This window comes from Salvelinus alpinus, chromosome 23, assembly GCF_045679555.1.
Source record: "Salvelinus alpinus chromosome 23, SLU_Salpinus.1, whole genome shotgun sequence".
NCBI classification, from domain to species: domain Eukaryota; kingdom Metazoa; phylum Chordata; class Actinopteri; order Salmoniformes; family Salmonidae; genus Salvelinus; species Salvelinus alpinus.
Window position 1 is genome coordinate 33,728,015 of NC_092108.1, and position 23,332 is coordinate 33,751,346.

A 23,332-nucleotide genomic window follows, 5' to 3' on the forward strand; every position below is an offset into this window, starting at 1 on the left:
GTTTGAGCTACAAACTATTAAAAGCTATCTATGAAAAGCTGAGACTCCTACGAACATGAACTATGATGCTCACAAGCTACACAATGACGCTTACAAGGTACACAATAGTCATTAGAAGGTGTACTTCTACATAGAAGATCATAGGAAATCCCAGGACATAGTGTCTATAATACTGGTATAAGCTCACATAGTTGCTATCACAAACTCCAAACAGCTGTCACTGACTAGTTGGATATTCATTTCCCACTAAGCAAAACATTTCTGTACTTACAGCATTCATATACGTTATTTCTATCCGTTTTTTGCTTTAGCAGACCTTGTTTTTGTATTGACATTTGTCAATTAACCTATGAATGCAGCTGTTTATGTCAAATAGTTTTGTGCTGTACTTGTAGCCCTGATTGTCCTGAAAATAAAATGGTTAAACACTTCAGTGTGAGGCTAAATGTAAGGGCTGGACATGCAGATAAATGAATGTCAGATAAATTGAAAAGCCCATTTTTCCTGGGGTCTCAGGACTGATAGTGTTAAAATCAGAGCCGTACACACACAGTGCTTGAATAGTATTTTACCTCTGGCTACCCCATAAACTGTTAGAATCCCTGTAGCCAAAGGAGCCGTTTCCGCAGGATACCTCTTGAATCTCAATGTGCCTCTGAGTGTTTTACAAACAACAAATGACAAGGAGGGTTTTGGTCTAGGATTAGGTACACATACTTTATGTGTGTCCCTTCACTGACAGTCATAGGGACAATTGCTTATGTACGGAGCTTTGTAAATTTTGTGTGTAATGAAAAGCACTGTACAAATGAAATGTACAGATATTATTTTTCCCCTCAATTCTCAATTTCCAAAGAGCAAATCTAGGGTGGACACTGGACAAATACTTTTCAGGCTGTAAAAATATATCTTGAGCTGAAAAGTGCTAAAGGTGATGAAGGAGGGCGAACCACCCAGAATAAAACCAGGTTATGGCAACCTATTGAACATAAAATGCGGTACATTTTATTTTTGGCAACCTATTGAACAGAAAGTGTTTTGCTGTACTGTATGTTGAAGTAAAAGAATGTATCCAGCCAGGAGGTTAAGGTATCTAGCAATGTGTGGAGGATAACCTCAACCAGCAGCCAACCTTTCAACCATTCTATGATATTCACCCCCGTAACACTCTAGATGTATAGATTTTTCACATCTATTAAGAGTTCGATCTATTAGCGGTTGAAAAGGAACATCACTCACTGTGACTTCATAACACATTGATATGTTTCCTGACCTACGCCAGGGGCGCCATGCAGCCATTTTATTTTAGAGGGGGCACAAAGTACGTGAGGATGGAGGGGAGGTGGTTGGAGAATTTTGCATTTTTCAAACACCTGAAACACATTTTTCCTGCAATTTAGAGCCATAATTCTATGTTAAAAAAGATGTACATTTCTCTGCATAGGTTATCTAAGCATACCTCTTTACCTGTTCAATTGTCATTTTAACGAGGGTGTCATTCTGACTGTTGTAAATCACACATCTCAATATACTGCACTAACATGCCCAGGATATTACATTCAAATTACAACACAGTACATGGGATCATAGCACACATCATCAACACAGGTACATATCATGGAATCATAATTAATACACAAATATCATGATATGATCATAAGGTGCCAGATTACAGTTAAACCAAGTCTCTTTCTGCATATCTAAGCATATCTTTTGAACTGTCTGTATCCTCCTGACTGGTGGTTCTTTTTTTTAAAGAAAATAAATATGCTTCTCTGTATCTCTGCTAAAATCTGGGTAAAAGATGGAAAGGAATACGAGTCTAATTCGGTACATATAGTAATTGCTCGCTTTTCTAAAGTCTAGCAACCTTGCTGCAGGCATGCCAGCTAAGATAGTTAGACAAGCTACTCTAACTTGATTGACAGCCTGAAAAGGCTTGGTAGCTAGTTATGAGGTTCGGCGGTTGGGAACCTATCTAGCTGGCTAGATCAAGACAACTTCATACAATTGCTAGGTGGCTAGTATTACAGAGAAACAATAAAACATTTTTGCTTTATCCATAGGCTACATAGCTTGATCAACTTCATTTAGAAACATACAGTACCTCCTGCCCTCATCGGCAGCTAATCAAACGCTGCACGTATCACTCTACACTCTCTTTGCTCCGTCATATCTTTGCTGTGTGCTGCACCTTGGAAGGAACCACTTACTAGGGAGAATAGGAACGGGGGTGGGTCCGGTCAGTGTGCACCCGCCGCAAAAGCTGACAGATCTTTTTTGATAAATAATAACGATAAAACGTGGGCTTAAAAATAAAGTTTTGTAATTAATTGAACATCTGAAAAAAAAAAAAAAACAGGCCAAATGTGAGGGGGCATGTGCCCTTGTGTCCCATATGGGCATGAGGTCTCTGAACTACGCCAACCGCCACCCAATGAAAGTTTTTCAAAATTCAATACTACAGCAAAAGTAAATCATGTACTTGTGATTTTCAAGCTGAAGCGCATGCTTTCTTCAGCAGAATATTACTCCCATGTAAAAGCGCTCCCTTTAAGTATGTTAGAATATATATATAAAAAGTTGAACTGTCATTGCTTTGTGATTCTACAGTGAAAATAAATGAGTCTTGTCTAATGCGTCTTCAGTATTCAGTAACACATAGGCTGCATTACAAGCAACCAGCGAAGGTGCATCTCCCCACCTAGTGGTTATACTTTGAAATGAGCAGCATATGAAGTCAGACATTACGTCACCCCCATCAAATTGGAGTCTGACTACAGTCGGTAAGTGTTGCACAACAACTATTATTCAGAGTGAACTAATGCTACATGATTCTGAAGCAAACCACCCACATTGACACATCAAAACCAACGTCTCTGCTTTCAACCGCCATGTTCGGCCTGACATGATCAATTCAAGACGTTTCTGACAGCGGCGTCTGTATTCTCCTATTCTATATCGTCCTTTCGATCATACAAAATAACACAAAGATAGATGATTGATTCAAGTATATATAACATTTGGCCACAATGTCTAACATACTGTGTTACTACATATAACGGTAACATTGAATTACCCTGTATGCATATCTATATTTTCCTTCATTATGGTAAACATGATAGACACTAATTTCAAGGTCCTACAGAACCAAGTCGTGCTTGCACAAATGAGTCAACATGAAAGGTGAGAGGAGCCATGCTGGCTGGGCTGAATTGAGGGCCCAGTATTTGATTATGTGGAGAGCCATTCTCCCAGGCTCCAGGGTGGGGTGGTGGTCTAGGATCAGCAGCGGTTAGCTGCAAGGAGTGGGACGGCCCAAATAAGCGTGGCGGCTTGGACAAATTGTCCAGGCTGCTCCCCCTGCTGGGCCGACTCGGAGCTCTAACAAAGGGCCCCAGCTCTCTCCCACCCAATCCATCACTCTCCCATACCAAGGCCCTTTCAGTTCCAGAAAGGGACAAAGACAAAAGGTACATTAGCCCAGCCCTGTAAGGCCACCCATGGGCTGAAGGGCTGAATACAGAGCAGTGTATACCTCTCTAGCGCCGTGAGGTGCTTCAGAAACAAGGGCCATTCAGAACCTTATTCACAGTGTCACATGATACGGAATCGGCCAATCCCTACCTGTACCGCCAACAATCAAGCGTAGTAGTTAGAAAAACACAAAGGGGGCCTATCAGCCCATACAATACTCTCTTTCTTATGCCTGTCATCAGCACGTTGCATTGTATTTATGGCGGTAAATTGTTCTCGCATACACACTGCTACGGTTATTGAGTATAGCAGTGTATGTTCACTTGATGAATGACTGCATTACAATGACCACAATGTCAGACTTGAAAATAAGTAAGGTAGGAGAGAGGCCCATCATAAAGCAGTGTTTACTTGTGGGGTACAGGGCATGACGGTTCAGGAAATGAACTTGTGACAGGTTATGGCACCATGTCTTTACAGAATGTCGATAAGATTTCCTCTTTAATATTATTTTGAAAGTCTTTAAATAATGTGCGTAAAATGTGTGTAAGGTCGTTTTTGGTTAGACTATGTGAAGGAGATGCCACTGACTACGCAGACCAGCACAGTGTGTCACTATATACTCTCATTTGGTTCGGGATGGCTTTAAAAGCCTCATTGCATTCTAAGTGTGTGTGTGTGTGTGTGTATGTGTTTGTGAGTGTGTGTGTTTAAAGTCAGATACCTGCAGTGAAAAACATAACGATTTTGGAGAAAGAGAGGGAGGTTCATGGAGAGTTCAGTCCTGTTCATGATTGCAGCCAGGTAACTGCCAAAATAATGGAAACACTTAAGAAAATGAATGGATACAAAGTATATTGAAAACAAGTGCTTCCACACAGGTGTGGTTCCTGAGTTAATTAAGCAATTAACATCCCATCATGCTTAGGGTCATGTATAAAAATGCTGGGCAGGCCATGAATTTGGCCAATATTTTAGCTACCATGGTTATGCCCTATAGCATGACAATGCCCCCATCCACAGGGTTTGATTGGTCACCGAATGGTTTGATGAGCATGTAAACGATGTTAACCTTATTCCATGGCTGTCTCAGTCACCAGATCCCAACCCAAATGAACACTTATGGGAGATTCTGGATCATCGCCTGAGACAGTGTTTTCCAACACCATCAACAAAACACCAAATGATGGAATTCCTTGTAGAATGGTGTTGCATCCCTCCAATAGAGTTCCAGTCACTTGTAGAATCTATGCAATGTGCATTGAAGCTGTTCTGGTGGCTTGTGGTGGCTCAACGCCTTATTAAGACACTATGTTGGTGTTTCCTTTATTTTGGCAGTTACATGTACTGTATATGGCACCTCATGTCAATAATGTGTACGTGTCAATAATCTTCAACCTCCAGCTCGAATGTTTACAGAATAAGAATAAGACAGTGTCCGGGGCATCTTGTGTCTCAGTAAGCCTGCCTTTCTTCGGCTTTTAACCTGTTTGTCAGTTTAATAATTCAAATGTTTGATTTGATATATTTTTGTTTAAGCCCCTCAGTTAACGTTTGACTTGACATGGTGCTCATGACACCTAAAGCCTAACTGTATCCATTGAGCTATTTTTATAGAGTATATTGTATAAACTCTCTCCACACACTACCCTGCATTTCAGTCTGCATTAATCAGTGGATGCATACCTATCTACCTGCTACAAGGAATTACTGTACAACCCATTTTAGATTCTACCCAGCACCGTATAAGATTCCTGAGTAAAATCAAATCTAGTCACGTCTGTTGTAAGCATGCAGTCAAAATGAATAGTTACATAAAAAGGTTAAATACATAAAAGTGGTGTAGTCCGTGTTTGTTGTTTCTGTTCTGTTTAGTTGAGTGTGTGAAAAATCTATAAAAATGTTAATCATGAATAAAATACATACGAGAGCTCCAGGAAGTCAGTCATCTGCAGCTTGGCCCGCCGTGCCAGAATCTCCATCAAGTGGAGTCCCTCATCAGTCTGTAGGGCGCTGGGGAGAGAAAAATACAGAGTTCATCAACAGAGTTGTCACCTTAGCCTGTTAAGTGTGGGTGAGAGCTCCGACACATTACATTCCTGTCACATTCAGAGAGGAGAGGGGACACAAGAGGGGCGAGAGGCACGGAGGTCAGGGGGATGGATGGTAGGAGGGGGAGGAGATGGGGGAGGGGGGAAGGGAGTGAAGGCCAAAGACAGGGAGGTGAGAGGGTAAGGGCGAATAAAAGGAGAGAGGGACAAATAGGGAGATGAGGGAGGCAGGGAGACACGGAGGGAGGGTGAGGTATGAGAACTGGGGGAGCAGGTGTTTCCTCTGGCATGATGAATCACCTGTGTGCTCTGCCTGTGTCCCAAATGGCACCCTATTCCCTATATAGTACACTACTTTTGACCAGAGCCCTGTAGGCAAAAGGGTGCAATTTAGGCAAAAGGGTGCAATTTGAGACACAGCCACTCCCTTAGACTTCAGGCCAGACAGAGAGGTGCAAATGAAATGGTGCATCTGCACCACGGTGGCTCAGTTCAGCGCTGGCCACAGCTAATGATGTACCCCACCTGTAAAACACAGTCAGGGTCTCTGATGACCAGGGACTCGGGAAGATATACATTTCAGTGCAAACCTCAGTCCTAGTTAATCACATAACGTAGTGGGAGTATGGAGTTTAAAAGGAGAAACTGTCTTATACAGACATTGAGAAAAGTCCTTGATATTCCATAGCCCCAGCCCAGCCCCCTATGGAGAGTGGAGGCCCTCCAGACCTGATTATGATGGAATAGTGAAGGGATGTGGGCTCCAGTTCCTGGTGGCCTGATGGGCTGTGGGTTCCGTGCCCTGGAGAGGGACTTGACCTGAACACCTTCAGATCATCATCTACTGAATGATATACGCACGTGAGATGTTTATTGCACATGCATATGATATACCACACCGGGGTATGGTTTTGATTCATGTAAATAAAATTGTTTTGTCAATTGCCAATACTACATAAATGAATGATTTATTTACGTTCATGCATGAATATGAGTCCAGTACTGAAACATTGAAAATAATCTAGGGTAATACATTCAGTGAGCGAAACCCTTTTTTTTTTTTTAAGTCATGGTATATTACTTTCCCAACAGTGAGTTAAAATGTGGAATGAGAAATTACTCTGACAGGGACACAGTAGGCCTTTGGGTGTCTAGCATCTAAAGCACATTTCTGTTTCCATTTGTAATGGTTTGTTTCAAAGCAACTCCAGCTATGCCTATTCAAGACAGTAAACAAAAATAAAAACAAAAGTCATGGTACAAACAGAACTGTACCAATGGATGCAAATGGTTGCTACTGATCTAGCGTACCCAACACAAACATGTCGACACCTGTCAATTCACCATAGTTGGCCCTGGACTAAAAAAGACTCCTTTGTACTATACTAAATGCAATTCCGCACAAACATCGAACCTTGAATGATTAGCTGTGGTTGCCTCATTCATTACTTATGAAAGGTACTACTCACTCTGTGTCAGTGATGACATAGCCGTAGTCATCATCAGTTGTTTTCTTCGTGGCCACAGCAGCTTTGACATCTAGCTGCAGCTCCTGGATGTTCACTTTCTTCTTCAGGGGCTCCTGGTAGACCATCTTGGCAGCAGGAGGCTCCACTGCCTGGATCCAGCCCTCCAGCGCAGCCACCTCCTCCACGTCCATTGAGTGGGTCGACTTCTTCTGCACTGCCACCTTGATTATGTGACAATTTAAACCACAATTCAACGACACATGTGGACACAATGCATTTCAAATCATTGAGGATAACACCAAAATGGTTTAACAACATAGTCATTGTGGTTCTACTTACAGTGGCAAGAAAAAGTAGGTGAACTCTGGAAATACCTGGATTTCTGCATAAATTGGTCATAACATTTGATCTGATCTTCATCTAAGTCACCACAAGAGACAAACACAGTCTGCTTAAACTAATTACACACAAACTATTGTATTTTTCTTGTCTATATTGAATAGATAATTTAAACATTCACAGTGTAGGTTGGAAAAAGTATGTGAACCCCTAGGCTAATGACTTATCCAAAAGCTAATTGGAGTCAGGAGTCAGATAACCTGGAGTCCAATCAATGAGATGAGATTGGAGATGTTGGTTAGAGCTGCCCTGCCCTATAAAAAACACTCACAACATTTTGCGTTTGCTGTTCACAAGAAGCATTGCCTGATGTGAACCATGCCTCAAACAAATGAAATCTAAGAAGACCTAAGATTAAAGAACTGTTGACTTGCATAAAGCTGGAAAGGGTTACAAAAGTATCTCTAAAAACCTTGATGTTCATCAGTCCACGGTAAGCTGTCCTGCAAAGATGACTGCAAGAGCACAGCGCAGAATGCTCAATGAGGTTAAGAAGAATCCTAGAGTGTCAGATAAACACTTATAGAAACCTCTGGAAAACGCTATCATCTCTTTTGATGAGTCTACGATACGTAAAACACTAAACAAGAATGGTGTTCATGGGAGGACACCACGGAAGAAGCCACTGCTGTCCAAAAAAACATTGCTGCACGTCTGAAGTATTCAAAAAGAGCACTTGGATGTTCCACAGCGCTACTGGCAAAATATTCTGTGGACAGACTAAACTAAAGTTGAGTTGTTTAGAAGGAACACACAACACTGTGTGGAGAAAAAAAGGCACAGCACATCAACATCAAAACCTCATCCCAACTGTAAAATATGGTGGAGGGAGCATCATGGTTTGGGGCTGCTTTGCTGCGTCAGGCTATCATCGACGTAAAAATGAGATCCCAAGTTTATCAAGACATTTTGCAGGAGAATGTAAGGCTATCTGCCAATTGAAGCTCAACAGATGTTGGTTGATGCAACAGAACAACGACCCAAAACACAGAAGTAAATCAACAACAGAATGGCTTCAACAGAAGAAAATACACCTTCTGGAGAATCCCAGTCAGAGTCCTGACCTCAACCCGATTGAGATGCTGTGGCATGACCTCGAGAGCGGTTCACACCAGACATCCCAAGAATATTGTTGAACTGAAACAGTTTTGTAAAGAGGAAATGGTCCAAAATTCCTCCTAACCGTTGTGCAGGTCTGATCCGCAACTACAGAAAACCTTTGGTTGAGGTTATTGCTGCCAAAGGAGGGTCAACCAGTTATTAAATCCAAGGGTTCACATACTTTTTCCACCCTGCACTGTGAATGTTTACACGGTGTGTTCAATAAAGATGTGTGTTATTAGTTTAAGCAGACTGTGTTTGTCTATTGTTGTGACTTAGATGAAGATCAGATCAAATTTTAATGACCAATTTATGCAGAAATCCAGGTAATTCCAAAGGGTTCACATACTTTTTCTTGCCACTGTATGTGTAATATGGTCGTCACCTCGGCCTGAGTGGTCTTACTGCGGACATTCTCCAGACCGACACCCCTGCCCTTGCCCAGCCCTGCACCCACACCAGCCTGGCCGGGGGAATCTCCCTGGAGTCTCTGGGCTGGGGACTCACTCTTATCCAGGTACGCCAGAAGCTTTCCAAATAAGCCGGCGGCATCCTGGGGCTGAAATAACACAGAACAATGTCACGGTGATCTAGCTACAGCACAAACAACAAAAGTCACGGTGATCTCAGGAAGCACAGAAATAACAAATACAAATCAATCATAACTACATTATGGCTTTTTTTTCATCTTGATTATGAGACATGTTTTGTTACAATCCATGTGTACTGAATTAAGGAACTGTTTTGATAGGGGAGAGGAGGCAATTTGCTTCTCTCATCAAGTTCTAGGAAAGCAGGAAGCAATAGGACAGAAGCCAATAATAACTGTTTGAAAGATAGGTATGCAAACTGACATTACAACACTTTCAATCCCTTTTTCAAAACATACTTCTTCTCTATGTTGTGTATACTAACTGGTTTACTGTCTACAGTACATTGCAGATTTATCATCAAAATCCTTTTGAAAATCAGCTCTTCTGGATGATTCATACCCTACACACGGTATAATATCACCGTTTATAATGTCAGTATTCCGTTTGACATTTCCACTTTCTTTCAAACCCTTTATCACTTTAAGAATCAAAATGGGGTACCTTGTCATTGGAGCCTGCTGGCTCTCTGTCTCCCTCCATTTGTCGCTCTGTCAGGAAATAACAGAGACTGAGTGTTTACTGACAACAAGAATAATATTAAGCAGAAAGCAAACCGACTCTGCATATCTCAAATAACAGCCACGCAGATATACTCTTTCCCTTCGCCTTCCAAAAGGGCGAAGGGAAACTTATGGTTTGTGAATATTTTTAGCTGATACTTTTTTTGCCAAAGGCTGACTGCATTTCAAATCAACAGAGCAGCCAATATGAACTAGTCACCCTGAAGTTGACATGGAAAGACAATGAGTATACAAAGGTGTTGGTGAGTTAATACTACAGATGGAGGTCTTCTCCAAGTAACCAGTTCCGTCAGGTTTGTGTACCTTGGACCACAGACTCCTCTAGGGGAGTGCTCTCCGGAGCCGTTTTCTCTGTGGCGGATGGAGGGTCACTCTCCTCCTTCTCCCCCTCCTGTTCCCCAGGCCCCTCATTCCCTTCCTCATCCTCCTGCTCCTCTTCCTCCCCCAGGTCTCTTGGTCCTGGTCTGGCCTGAGGCTGTTTTTGATCCACTACCTGCATTCACATTTACATCTTGGTCATTTATCAGACGCTCTTATCCAGAGAAACTACAGACAGTGCATTCAACTACGGTGTCTAGGTAAGACAACCAACCATCACATTCATTCCAAGTAAAATCTTCCTAAAGAAACGCAGCTATCAGCAAAATCAGTGCTAGTAAGAAAGGTGTGAGGGTTTGTGCAAGAAAGACAAGTACAAAAACGTTGTTTTTTTTTCTACCTGTAGGGCGTTAGCGATCAGTGTAGACAGCTGGTCCAGGTCTTTTGGACTCATGTCGTCCACGTCCACATTGTGTCTGCCCACGTTCTTCAGAACCTTCTTGATGAACACCTCTGTGGAGGAGGAAAGAGGAGAGGGGATGAGAGGAGGATGGGAGAGATGAGGAGGAGAGGAGGAGAGGAGAGGCGTAGAGGAGGAGAGGAGAGAAGAGGAGGAGAGGAGGAGAGGGGATGAGAGGAGAAGGGAAGAGAAGAGAGGATGAGAGGGAGAAGAGTTCTAACTATGGTAGATGTCAATGCCTTAATTAACAACTAATAACATGCTATACTGTTATTTTCAGCAGATCCATAACTATTGATAGCGATAATTTGTTCACAGAGGAATAATAAGGAAGAACTTGTACAGTAAAAAGCAGCACATACCATCCACTGGATTGAAGGGGTCTTTTGGACTAGAGGGTTGACTGGCTCCAGCTGTCTTGAGGAGTAAAAGTCTATCCAGGTTGGGTGTTTGGGATTGCGAGTTCTCTTTAGGCCCAGTACTGTCTATACTGTTGCTGTAGGAGGGGCGTAGAAGAGGGGAGGGCAAGGTTGGGACTTTGGGGGCCCCCCCGGTCTGGGGTGGTCCCTGCCCAGACAGGTAGTGCCTGAGGGCAGCCACAAGGAGGTCTCCATTCCCTGCAGAGTGTCTGTCCTGGTAGGGAGGCTGGAAGGACAGTGGGGAAAAATGTCCCTCTCCTTGGGACTTGGGCCGGTAGTAGTCAGAGAAGACGCCAGATTGGTAACGGTCACTCTGCAAGATAATAAAACACATTATTTATGTATTATAACGCATTATATAAAAGGTCATTATATAGCATTATACACATTAACTTCATAGAAAGTGTTAGCAAATAGATCAAAGTGTTCATCTTTACTTAGTGCTTCACTTAAATCCCCAGCTAATACACCACCATCAAATGAAACGTTAATTGCAAATATGTTAACAATAAGATGAGAGTATGTAATATCTTCCTAAGCAGTACCATATACGGACGGGTCAACAACACTCTAAGATCCATCCATCTCCCACATACTCATCTCAAACGAAAGCCCCCCCCAATGTTTTCCACCAACCCCATCCTTAATAAATAAAGGGATACTCTCCCCATTCTTGATAAATAAAGGGGTACCCTCCCCAACCCCTCAATGCCTGGACCTCAGCAGGGGTTTGGCCCTCTCATTCAGCTAGGCCATGTTGGTCACCCCCCTGAACAGAAATTACATAGAGCCCATCATGTGGGTGTTACTAATTAAGGAACTGAACTCCTGAACCCACGGTGGGCATTATCTCCCTCATAATAATCCAGCAGGAAACTATCCCTGTGAATGGTCAACCAACAGCCATTCACCAACCCTTCAGAAGGGGATAGATAATGATACAGCTCCTGCAGCGTTAGTTTGTGTGCGTGTATGTGTGATTTGCGTGTATGTGTGATTTGCGTGTGTGTGTGTGTGTGTGTGTACACATGAGTGTGTGTTTATAGAGACGTGCATCTATGGAGAAGTAAAAAAGGATCCAGCTGCTCATCCCAGGCTAAAGCAGGGGCCTGGGGGTCTGGAGGGCAGGGTTCTGAAGTTGGCCAGGGGGGGCCCTTACCTTGCTGGGACTCATGGGGCCAGTGGGGGACGAGGCCTGGGAAAGGAGGCCCAGACGCTGTAGGATGTTCTGAAGGTTTCTACTGAGCTCCACCTCCACAGGCTTGATCTTTTTGTCTCCTGAGTCCATAGCCTGGGTAGATGGTCTGGACCAGACATGGAGAGTGAGAGGTGTGAGTAAGTGTGAGAGACAGCAATAAATAGATAGAGAAAGAGAGAGAGATAGAAAGAGACACATGAAGATAAAAAGAGAGATAGAAAAAGGAGAGAAAGAGAGAGAGACAGATATAAACACATGAACGAACAGACACAGACAGACAGACAGATATAAACACATGAACGAACAGACACACAGACAGACAGACAGACAGACAGACAGACAGACAGACCTGGACAGCCATAAGGAACAGTCATACAGATAACCTGGACTATCCAGAGCTAGAAACTAGATCCGTTCAGACATAAACCAGCTCATCAGTCATCATATTCTAACATGTGCACTCCTAGAGTCTGCCTGCCTGCCTGTCTGTCTGCATGCATACGTGTGTGTCCGTGTGTGTATGCACAGGTGTGATGGATGGTGCTGCCTGCCAGAAGAGTGACCTGGATTTGCTGCTGCTATAGACATGGGGGCTGGAGTCCTGTAGGCGTCTGTAGGGGATCTTCCTCAGCTTAGACAGCTCCTTGGACAGGATCTGCTGGGTGGCCTCATCCTCCCAGATCAACCCTGCAACACATCAACAGGAATAACACTCAGAATGTCAGACTAGAAAAAAATGGTTGCACATATACTATCTGTCACGCCTGCTCCCGCTCCCCCTCGAGCGCCAGGCTACCCGTCATCATACGCACCTGTTACCATCATTACGCGCAGCTGTGCTCATTGGACTCACCTGGACTCCCTCACTATGTTGATTACCCCTGCATATATGTCTGCTCCTCTGTGTTGTTCCCTGTAGTAACATTTTGTTGTGTCGTGTTTATGTCCAGACGCTGTCCCTGTTCCGTTACATGTCCGTCTGTATTAAAGGGTTCACTCCCTGTACCTGCTTCTCATCTCCTGCGTTGGGCCTTACACTATCAATTGCATTATGTGACAAATCACAAATGGAAACACAGAGAACTGTTTTTAATCCCTGGTGGATTAAGTCAAAGGTCACTATGGATGTCTCAAATGGCACCCTATTATCCATAGGGCTCTGGTCAAAAGTAGTGCACTATAAAGGGAATATGGTGCCATTTGGGACACATCCTAGGTCATTCTCATTCTGTAATATGTTCTCTCAGCATGTTAGTAGGTTTATAAGACAAAAGGCTGCATGATGAGCTCCATATGTATTCCCCTCTGCTTCTTAATACTAACATACAGTACAGAACTACAGCACGTTTTGGCAACACAACTGAGGACTGGTGCCAATACCAGATGGGGTGGCGGAACCAAATGTAACCCAGGATATGGCCACGCACACTTGAACAATTCAACAGAGACATTCCACAGATGAGAGGCAGCGTCCATGAAAGATACAAGCATCACTAGACTGCACAGCAAACAGCATCTGCAATGACATCCTTATCTTGGTAATAGAAGGAAGAGCACAGTACACATGTCACTTTGCAGAGTGCACCTTACTGTTAGTGAGCATTTGGCTAGATAGGGTTGGGATGACTTCTATAAATCACATTTCCATGAGAAGGCATGCGTTGTTATGGGTTATCAATCTTTAAAAAAGTTGTAAAAACCATCAAGTAAACCCATCAATAACATAATAAACGAGAGGATGGATTTAGAAAATATGTAGATATGGGCACATTGGTCTGATAATACATCCATCTCCTCTTTTTTAAATACATAGGTATGCAAATGTGCTTTCATGGCTACCAGATGAGAGAGTCAAACAATGCAGATCTCCCGGTGGTGGGGGCTTCCCATGATGCTATTGAGCGGAGCACAGAAGGTAGAGGCCAGGGTTCTGGAACCCAGCCAGCCTTCTAGATCCACCACAGCCTGATGAGGGAGGAGCAGCGGAACACAACAGAAGACATAGAAGATATGGAACACACGGAACACACGGAACCCACCATACTGCTGTCTGCTGCTACAGCCTGGCCTGCCTGCCACACATCACTCAACTGAGCAGGGCCGGGCTCAGTAACACAGGGAGGACTGAGAGCCAGCTTTCACCATCAAACACACATAAAATAGCTGTGCTCAATGATTGCTTTAACGGGGGTCTTGATGGCTGTCTGTGTGAGAGGAGAGCTAAGGCAGGGTTTTCACAGGAACCGACGCTATGTGGCACCGCAGCTTGATTAACTGTAACCCCCACCAAGTCATTCACACACAGCTTAGGTTTTCACAACCACGCAGGCGAAACGGTTCCATAGCAATGGGATATAAAGAAGAGGTCCGCTTGGTTGGGCAGCTGGGGTTAACAGAGAGCAGTGAGAGGGAGGGGGTCAGGGTTTGGGTATTACAAACTATGGGACTAATTTAACAGAAATAGCTTTGCAAAATTCCAGTAACTTTCCACAAATTCCCATGTTTTTCATGAGGGAATAAGCAGAACATCCAGGGACCTTCCAACTGGGATTTCTGGAAAACCTTAGTGTTAAGTTTAAGGCCCGTAGCTCTGTGCTACATCAGCAGGGTTTGTGTTTTTATGATGAGGAGAAACAAGAGGCAGGTTGGTAGCTTTGAATCTGTGGAGGTGTTTCTGTGTTTCACCCGACCAGCACTCAGAGGGTCAGAGCAGAGGCAGCGGTGGATCTTATGTTGAATAATCTGAGGCCATTAGGTCCGCGTCCCAAATGGCACCGTATTCCCTACATTTTGCACTACTTTTAAACCCATAGGGCTCTGGTCAAAAGTAGTGCACTATTTAGGGAATAGTGTGTCATTTGGGACTCCGCCTAGGTTTGTGCTGCTCGGCTCATCATGCTGCTCTGCCGCGCTCTGTTCTGGGTTTGAAATGCAGATGCTCCTTGGAGTTTTGTTCCCCTAATGCTTTTTCAGACAGCCAGGGTAAATAACTCAATAGCATATTTCATTTCTGCTGGAGAGATTGATAAAACCCTCCAAAAATCATCAGCGCTGTGCACTATAGAATATCGCTCGCCCGTCTAGAGCTGCTTTCTAGAAATGTATGTAGATCTCAGGTCCCACTAGTCACAGACGTCAGTTCAACGTCTAGTTTTGATTTACATTTTGGTTGAGTTTTCAACTAATGTCAATTCAATGTGAAATCAACCAAAAATGATACTACTCCTGTCTGAACAGACAGCAGAAAAATACTTGAAAATACTACACCTGAGAGCATAATTTTTCCACAGAGGATCAATAGCTTGTAAAAAATAGCTGTGGAATAAGTTTTATCACAAGCACTTACAGTCAGGAAGGCCGCAATTTGGGCAGCACATGCGCCGAATATAGAACAGCTTGTTGTGTTGTGGCCATATATATAACTCCATAGAAGGATTTTGGAACCGCTAACACTGGTTAAACTCATGAGTACACTTGCAATGGCTGCCAGTCCTGACTTGAATGGGAACTGCCATGTATGGATTATATTTCTACTGTTGGTTGCGGCTGTCAGTTTGCCTTTGACAAATTTTCAAATACAAATCGTGAGAAAAATGTAGGCCTACTGTTTGGAAAGCTAATGCCTACTGCTGAAAAGAGAAGACTGATCTGTCTATTGAAAATAACAATTTTTTCATCATGTAGCCTTTTCGTTTTATAAATATACTAACATGCTGAGAGAACATATTACAGAATGAGAATAACTTAGGATGTGTCCCAAATGGCACCATATTCCCTTTATAGAGCACTACTTGTGACCAGAGCTCTATGGGTAATAGGGTGCCATTTGAGACAGATCCATAGTGACCTTTGACCTAATCCACCAGGGATAAAAACAGTTCTCTGTGTTTCCTTTTGTGATTTGTCACATAATGCAATTGATAGTACATGTGCCACCATTTTTTCTAGTCTGACATTCTGAGTGTTATTCCTGTTGAATTTTTGAGAGATTCTGAGCCAACAGCACTGTTTTTCGAAGTATCTTATCTTGAGATATTGACACGAGCACATCGGCCATCACCGATGAGTAGCCTATGCTTCATCTTTATCATTGGGTGAGTCAGTGTCACTGGAAAGTGTATTATGTAGCCTACTGTAGCCTATACTATATATAGTACATTCGGAAAGTTTTCATACCCCTTAACTTTTTCCACATTTTGTTACGATACAGCCTTATTCTAAAATTGATTCAATAGTTTTTCCCCTTATCTACACACACAATACCCCATCATGACAAAGCAAAAAACATTTTTTTTTGAAATATTTGCAAATGTATTAAAAACTGAAATATCACATTTACATAAGTATTTACACCCTTTACTCAGTACTTTGTCGAAGTAACTTTTGCAGCGATTACAGCCTCAAGTCTTCTTGGGTATGACGCTACAAGCGTGGCACACCTGTATTTGGGGAGTTTCTCCCATTTTTCTCTGCAGATTCTCTCAAGCTCTGTCAGGTTGGACGGGGAGTGTCGCTGCACAGCTATTTTCAAGTCTCTTCACAGATGTTCGATCAGGTTCAAGTCTGGGCTCTGGCTGGGCCACTCAAGGACATTCAGACACTCCTGTGTTGTCTTGGCTGTATGCTTAGGGTCGTTGTCCTGTTGGAAGGTGAACCTTCGCCCCAGTCTGAGGTCCTGAGCGCTCTGGAGTAGGTGTTCATCAAGGATCTCTCTGCTCTGTTCACGCTTGGCATTCAGGCCAAAGAGTTCAATCTTGGTTTCATCAGACCAGAGAATCTTGTTTCTCATGGTCTGAGAGTCCTTCAGGTGCCTTTTAGAAAACTCCAAGCAGGCTGTCATGTGCCTTTTACTGAGGAGTGGCTTTCGTCTGGCCACTCTCCCATAAAGACCTGATTGTTGGACTGCTGCAGAGATGGTTGTCCTTCTGGAAGGTTCTCCCATCTCCAAAGAGGAACTCTGGAGCTCTGTAGGAGTGACCATCGGGTTCTTGGTCACCTCCCTGATCAAGGCCCTTCTCCCCCGATTGCTCAGTTTGGCCGGGCAGCTAGCTCTAGGAAGAGTCTTGGTGGTGCCAAACTTCTTCCATTTAAGAATGATGGAGACCACTGTGTTCTTGGGGACCTTCAATGCTGCAGAAATGTTTTGGTACCCTTCCCCCAGATCTGTGCCTTGACACAATCCTGTCTCTTGGCTCTACGGACAATTCCTTCGACCTCATGGCCTAATTTTTGCTCTGACATGCACTGTCAACTGTGGGACCTTATATAGACAGGTGTGTGCTTCTCCAAATCATGTCCAATCCATTGAATTTACCACAGGTGGACTGCAATCAAGTTGTAGAAACATTTCAAGGATGATCTATGGAAACAGGAGGAACCTGAGCTCAATTTCGAGTGTCATAGCAAAGAGTCTGAATACCTATCTAAGTAAAGTTTTATTTTTCATATACAGTACCAATCAAAAGTTTGGACACACCTGCTCATTCAAGGGTTTTTCTTTATTTGTACTATTTTCTACATTGTAGAATAACATTGAAGACATCAAAACTATGAAATCACACATATGGAATCATGTAGTAACCAAAAAAAAGTGTTAAACAAATCAGAATATATTTAAACAAATTAAATTCTTCAAAGTAGCCACCCTTTCCTTGATGACAGCTTTGCACACTCTTGGCATTCTCTCAACCAGCTTCACCTGGATTGCTTTTCCAACAGTCTTGAAGGAGTTTCCACATATGCTGAGCACTTGTTGGCTGCTTTTCCTTCGCTCTGCAGTCCAAATCATCCCAAACCATCTCAATTTGGTTGAGGTCAGGTGATTGTGCAGGCCAGGTCATCTGATGCAGCACTCCAACCCTATCCTTCTTGGTCAAATAGCCCTTACACAGACTGGAGTGGTGTTGGGTCATTGTCCTGTTGAAAAACAAACCAGATGGGATAGCGTATTGCTGCAGAATGCTGTGGTAGCCATGCTGGTTAAGTGTGCCTTGAATTCTAAATATATTACAGACAGTGTCACCAGCAAAGCACCCCCACACCATCACACCTACTCCTCCATGCTTCACGGTGGGAACCACACATGCGGAGATCATCCGTTCACCTAATCTGCGTCTCACAAAGACACTGTGGTTGAAAAAAAATATTCGCAAATATGGACTCATCAGACCAAAGGACAGATTTTCACTGGTCTCATGTCCATTGCTCGCGTTTCTTGGCCCAAGCAAGTCTCTTCTTATTATTGATGTCCTTTAGTAGTGGTTTCTTTGCAGCAAATCGACCATGAAGACCTGATTCATGCAGTCTCCTGTGAACAGTTGATGTTGAGATGTGTCTGTTACTTGAACGCTGTGAAGCATTTATTTTGGCTGCAATTTCTGAGGCTGGTAGCTCAAATGAACTTATCCTCTGCAGCAGAGGTAACTCTGGGTCTTCCATTCCTGTGGCGGTCCTCACAAGAGCCAGTTTCATCATAGCGCTTGATGGTTTTTGCGACTGCACTTGAAGAAACGTTTTGACTGCTTTCATGTCTTAAAGTAATGATGGACTATCGTTTCTCTTTGCTTATTTGAGCTGTTCTTGCCATAATATGAACTTGGTATTTTACCAAATAGGGCTATCTTCTGTATACCCCCCCTACCTTGTATCAGGAATCAAGGTAAGACCCAGATGCAGACACGTCGAACTGACAATGGTTTAATATTCCAACAGGGACAGGCAATAGACAGGTCAAGGCTGGCAGGGGTCAGTAAACCAGAGGTTGGGCAACGGTACTGGATGGCAGGCAGGCTCAGGGTCAGGGTAGGCAGTGGTCAACATTCCAGAGGTGGGGCAAAGGTACAGGTCGACAGGCAGGCTCAGGGTCAGGGTCAGGCAGAGTGGTCAGGCAGGCCGGCTCAGAGTCAGTAGAGGCAAGGGTCAAAACCAGGAGGGCGAGAAAAAGAGAGACTGCGAAAAGCAGGAGCTGATAACAAAAACACTGGTTGACTTACAAGACAAACTGGCAACGAACAAACAGAGAACACAGGTATAAATACACAGGGGATAATGGGGAAGATGGGCGACACCTGGAGGGGGGTGGAGACAATCACAAGGACAGGTGAAACATATCAGGGTGTGACACCTTGTCACAACACAACTAATTGTCTCAAACGCATTAAGAAGGAAAGAAATTCCACAAATTAACTTTTAACAAGGCACACCTGTTAATTGAAATGCATTCCAGGTGACTACCTCATGAAGCTGGCTGAGAGAATGCCAAGAGTGTGCAAAGCTGTCAAGGCAAACTGTGGCTATTTTGAAGAATCTCAAGTATAAAATATTTTATGATTTGTTTAACACTTTTTTGGTTACTACATGATTCGATATGTGTTATTTCATAGAGTTGAAGTCTTCACTATTAATCTACAATGTAGAAAATAGAAAAATAAAGAAAAACACTTGAATGAGTAGGTGTGTCCACCTTTTGACTGGTACTGTATATACATTTGCAAAAAGTTCAAAAAACCTGTTTTCACTTTGTCATTATTGGGTATTGTGTGTAGATTGATTAGGGATTTTTATTTTTATTTAATCCATTTTAGAATAAGGCTGTAACGTAACAAAATGTGGAAAAAGTCAAGGGGTCTGAATACTTTCCAAAGGCACTGTATACTATATGTCTGGGTTTCTGTTGGGAAAATTTGGCCCCGGAAAAGTGACAGGGAAGATTTTACTGTATCAGAATTTTAAGAAATGTAGGCCTACCGGTTCAATATGCGTAATCCATCAGGGTGTCCATCCACGCAGCCAGCGCCATCAACAGACAAGCGATATCGGCCAAATGAAGCACATTTACATGTCTTTAAAAACAGCCTATAACAAATTACAAAAATACTATTCCCCGTGTTTTGATGTGTAGCCTATGCAAAACGTTATAGCCTATTGTTTTCTTGATTTTTAATTTCCTAAAACAATAATTGTCCACCTCATGGTTCAGCTGTCAGAGATTTGAGCACCAAATGCATTAGGACATTGCATGCATGGGCCTATAGGCTTAGGTGTCCACTGTGTGATATTAATATTTAAAAACGGAATATAAAGGAAGAAAAGCTTAGGCCCGAGAGAGTGAGCGGGAGAGATATGCCGGCGGCATGCTACGACACCAACATTCATTTCTTTATACTTGTCAGATAGGCTACTATTGGTCTACAGATAGGAATATAGCCATACAGAAGTAGGCAAAAAAAATAAAAACTGAATATTTTTTTTAAAGATAAGAAATATATTGTTAGATTATAGGAGTAACTCTGGTAGGCCTAAATCATTCTTCCTCACCTCAAGTTCAAATGTCAGAGTCAGTTGGAGCGCCGGTGCGCACTGCCTTCATATCACAGGCCTGCAGTATAATATGCTAATAGCCACACACCACCAAACCTTCACAAAAATGTCCAAACATTATCAGGGTAATAAGTAAGTCAAGCCATTGTTTATAGGGAAAATACGAGCAGGATATTATATCACGGCCAACACAACATTACAGTTGAAACTTAATTTGGACAAAGAAAATGGCTCAACAGAATGAAATGAAACACGTGAGAACTGGTTTAAATCCAATAAATGACAGCAATAGGTTAATGATATTTATTTTACTTATAACGTATCTTAAACTAAATTAGGAGTACACCATTAGAAATACATATCGAACTTAATTTAACCAACAAAATGTCTAAACAGAATGAAACAAAAACACATTTATCATATTTAAAGAACTGGTTTAGATGATCAAATAAGCCTACAATAATAACAGTGATATAAAATAACACTAATGGTATGAACAAATGATTGTTCAAATGATTGTCCAAAATTGCACAGTAGCCTGCATTTGGGCATTTGTGTGGCATTAAAAAATATTCTGCTAATGTCTTCTATCATGTAAATCACTTAGAATGGCATGAAATACATTTATAAAAGGCCCCAAAAAATGTCAGTCCCTGCAACAACAAAAAATCCCCATGTGTGGAAATTCTAAACATTTGTCTGCTCAACTCTATGCCACTAGGCAAATTGATTCAACCAACAATCATTATTGTTCAATAGCTCAGTATATGAAACATGATGACTTGATGATTGTGTAATATAGGATTTAACTTCAAAAGTATTGTCTTTCACCATTTCTGTAATTTTTCTCTTTTTACAACATTTCTCCCATTTGTACTCTTTATAATCAACAACAGGTTGCTGTTGGAGGACGGACTATACACAGGCATAAGTCGCCCTCTGGTGGTTATTTATGGTCAGTACAGCACTATATGCCATGCACAGTATGGGGCAGAACGTTCATGGCATTTTAGCCATTGGTGGAAAAAGTACCCAATTGTCATACTTTAGTAAAAGTAAAGATATCTTAATAGAAAATGACTCAAGTAAAAGTGAAAGTCACCCAGTGAAATGCTACTTGAGTAAAAGTATTTGGTTTTAAATATACTAAAGTATCAAAAGTAAATGTAATTGCAAAAATGTACTTAAGCATCAAATGTAAAAGCAAAAGTATACATCTTTTCAAATTCCCTATATGAAGCAAACCAGGCAGGACCATTTTAAATATTTGTATTTATTTACAGACAGCCAGTGGCATGCTCCAAACAAAGCATGTGTTTGGTGGGTCAGCCTGATCAGAGGCAGTACAGTAGGGATGACCAGCGATGTTCTCTTGATAAGTGTGTGAATTAGACAATTTTCCTGTCCTGCTAAACATTCAAAATGTAACAAGTACTTTTGGGTGTCAGGGAAAATGTAAAATGTACATAATTTTCAATAGGAATGTAGTGAGGTAAAAGTAAAAGTAGTCAAACATTATAAATAGTAAAGTACAGATACCCCAGTATATTTTCTTAAGTACTTTACACCACTGATTTTAGCACATACAGTACTGAAGAACATTGACATCTATTGCCAGTGTAACTTTATACAATATCTTTGGCATAACGGTCACTGAATGGATTTTTAGGTTATGCTGAAAGATCTACAAATGTACGTGATAAGATCCACACAATACCCCACAAACAGTAGGTCTATGTGAGGGAAAACCACACAAACAGTAGGTCTATGTGAGGGAAAACCCCACAAACAGTGGGTCTAGGTGAGGGAAAACCCTGCAAACAGTAGGTCTATGTGAGGGAAAACCCCACAAACAGTAGGTCTATGTGAGGGAAAACCCCACAAACAGTAGGTCTATGTGAGGGAAAACCCCACAAACAGTAGGTCTATGTGAGGGAAAACCCCACAAACAGTGGGTCTATGTGAGGGAAAACCCCGCAAACAGTAGGTCTATGTGAGGGAAAACCCCACAAACAGTAGGTCTATGTGAGGGAAAACCCCGCAAACAGTAGGTCTATGTGAGGGAAAACCCCACAAACAGTAGGTCTATGTGAGGGAAAACCCCACAAACAGTAGGTCTATGTGAGGGAAAACCCCACAAACAGTGGGTCTATGTGAGGGAAAACCCCACAAACAGTGTGAGGGAAAACCCTGCAAACAGTAGGTCTATGTGAGGGAAAACCCCACAAACAGTATGTCTATGTGAGGGAAAACCCCGCAAACAGTAGGTCTATGTGAGGGAAAACCCCACAAACAGTGGGTCTATGTGAGGGAAAACCCCACAAACAGTGGGTCTATGTGAGGGAAAACCCTGCAAACAGTAGGTCTATGTGAGGGAAAACCCTGCAAACAGTAGGTCTATGTGAGGGAAAACCCCACAAACAGTAGGTCTATGTGAGGGAAAACCCTGCAAACAGTGGGTCTATGTGAGGGAAAACCCTGCAAACAGTAGGTCTATGTGAGGGAAAACCCCACAAACAGTAGGTCTATGTGAGGGAAAACCCCACAAACAGTAGGTCTATGTGAGGGAAAACCCTGCAAACAGTAGGTCTATGTGAGGGAAAACCCCACAAACAATATGTCTATGTGAGGGAAAACCCTGCAAACAGTAGGTCTATGTGAGGGAAAACCCTGCAAACAGTAGGTCTATGTGAGGGAAAACCCTGCAAACAGTAGGTCTATGTGAGGGAAGGGGAACAAAACAATCAGATTCAACAGGAATATAGGAATATACCATTCTAATTATGCATAGCTGACATTTCCCCAGTAGCAGTAGGCTGGGGCGCTGAGGATGACTCTAAGACAGACAGTGAAGGCAGCAGCTGTAGCGTTGGCGTACTGTACGGACCTCTGTGCTGAAGAGATTCACACTAACAATGAGTCAGAAGTACAGTACTAAATAGGAAAT

At 42.5% G+C, this 23,332-nt stretch overlaps 1 protein-coding gene across 4 annotated transcripts in view; it reads right to left on the bottom strand.

Annotated features, from left to right (window-relative positions):
* The window catches only part of LOC139550838 (receptor-type tyrosine-protein phosphatase N2-like), a 144,659-nt gene that overhangs the window by 94,965 nt on the left and 26,362 nt on the right, over positions 1-23,332 (bottom strand). For 2 of the 4 annotated variants that reach the window (XM_071362034.1, XM_071362036.1), the window contains 9 exons: positions 12,630-12,753; positions 12,028-12,172; positions 10,812-11,181; positions 10,390-10,502; positions 9,975-10,164; positions 9,592-9,638; positions 8,847-9,056; positions 6,998-7,218; positions 5,404-5,490 (listed from right to left, as the gene is read on the bottom strand). In XM_071362034.1, coding sequence (XP_071218135.1) covers positions 5,404-5,490; positions 6,998-7,218; positions 8,847-9,056; positions 9,592-9,638; positions 9,975-10,164; positions 10,390-10,502; positions 10,812-11,181; positions 12,028-12,172; positions 12,630-12,753 — 1,507 coding nt within the window. Of the gene's footprint in view, positions 1-5,403; positions 5,491-6,997; positions 7,219-8,846; positions 9,057-9,591; positions 9,639-9,974; positions 10,165-10,389; positions 10,503-10,811; positions 11,182-12,027; positions 12,173-12,629; positions 12,754-19,812; positions 20,164-23,332 lie in introns of those variants that run through there. The other 2 variants (XM_071362037.1, XM_071362035.1) reach the window with 2 other exon arrangements.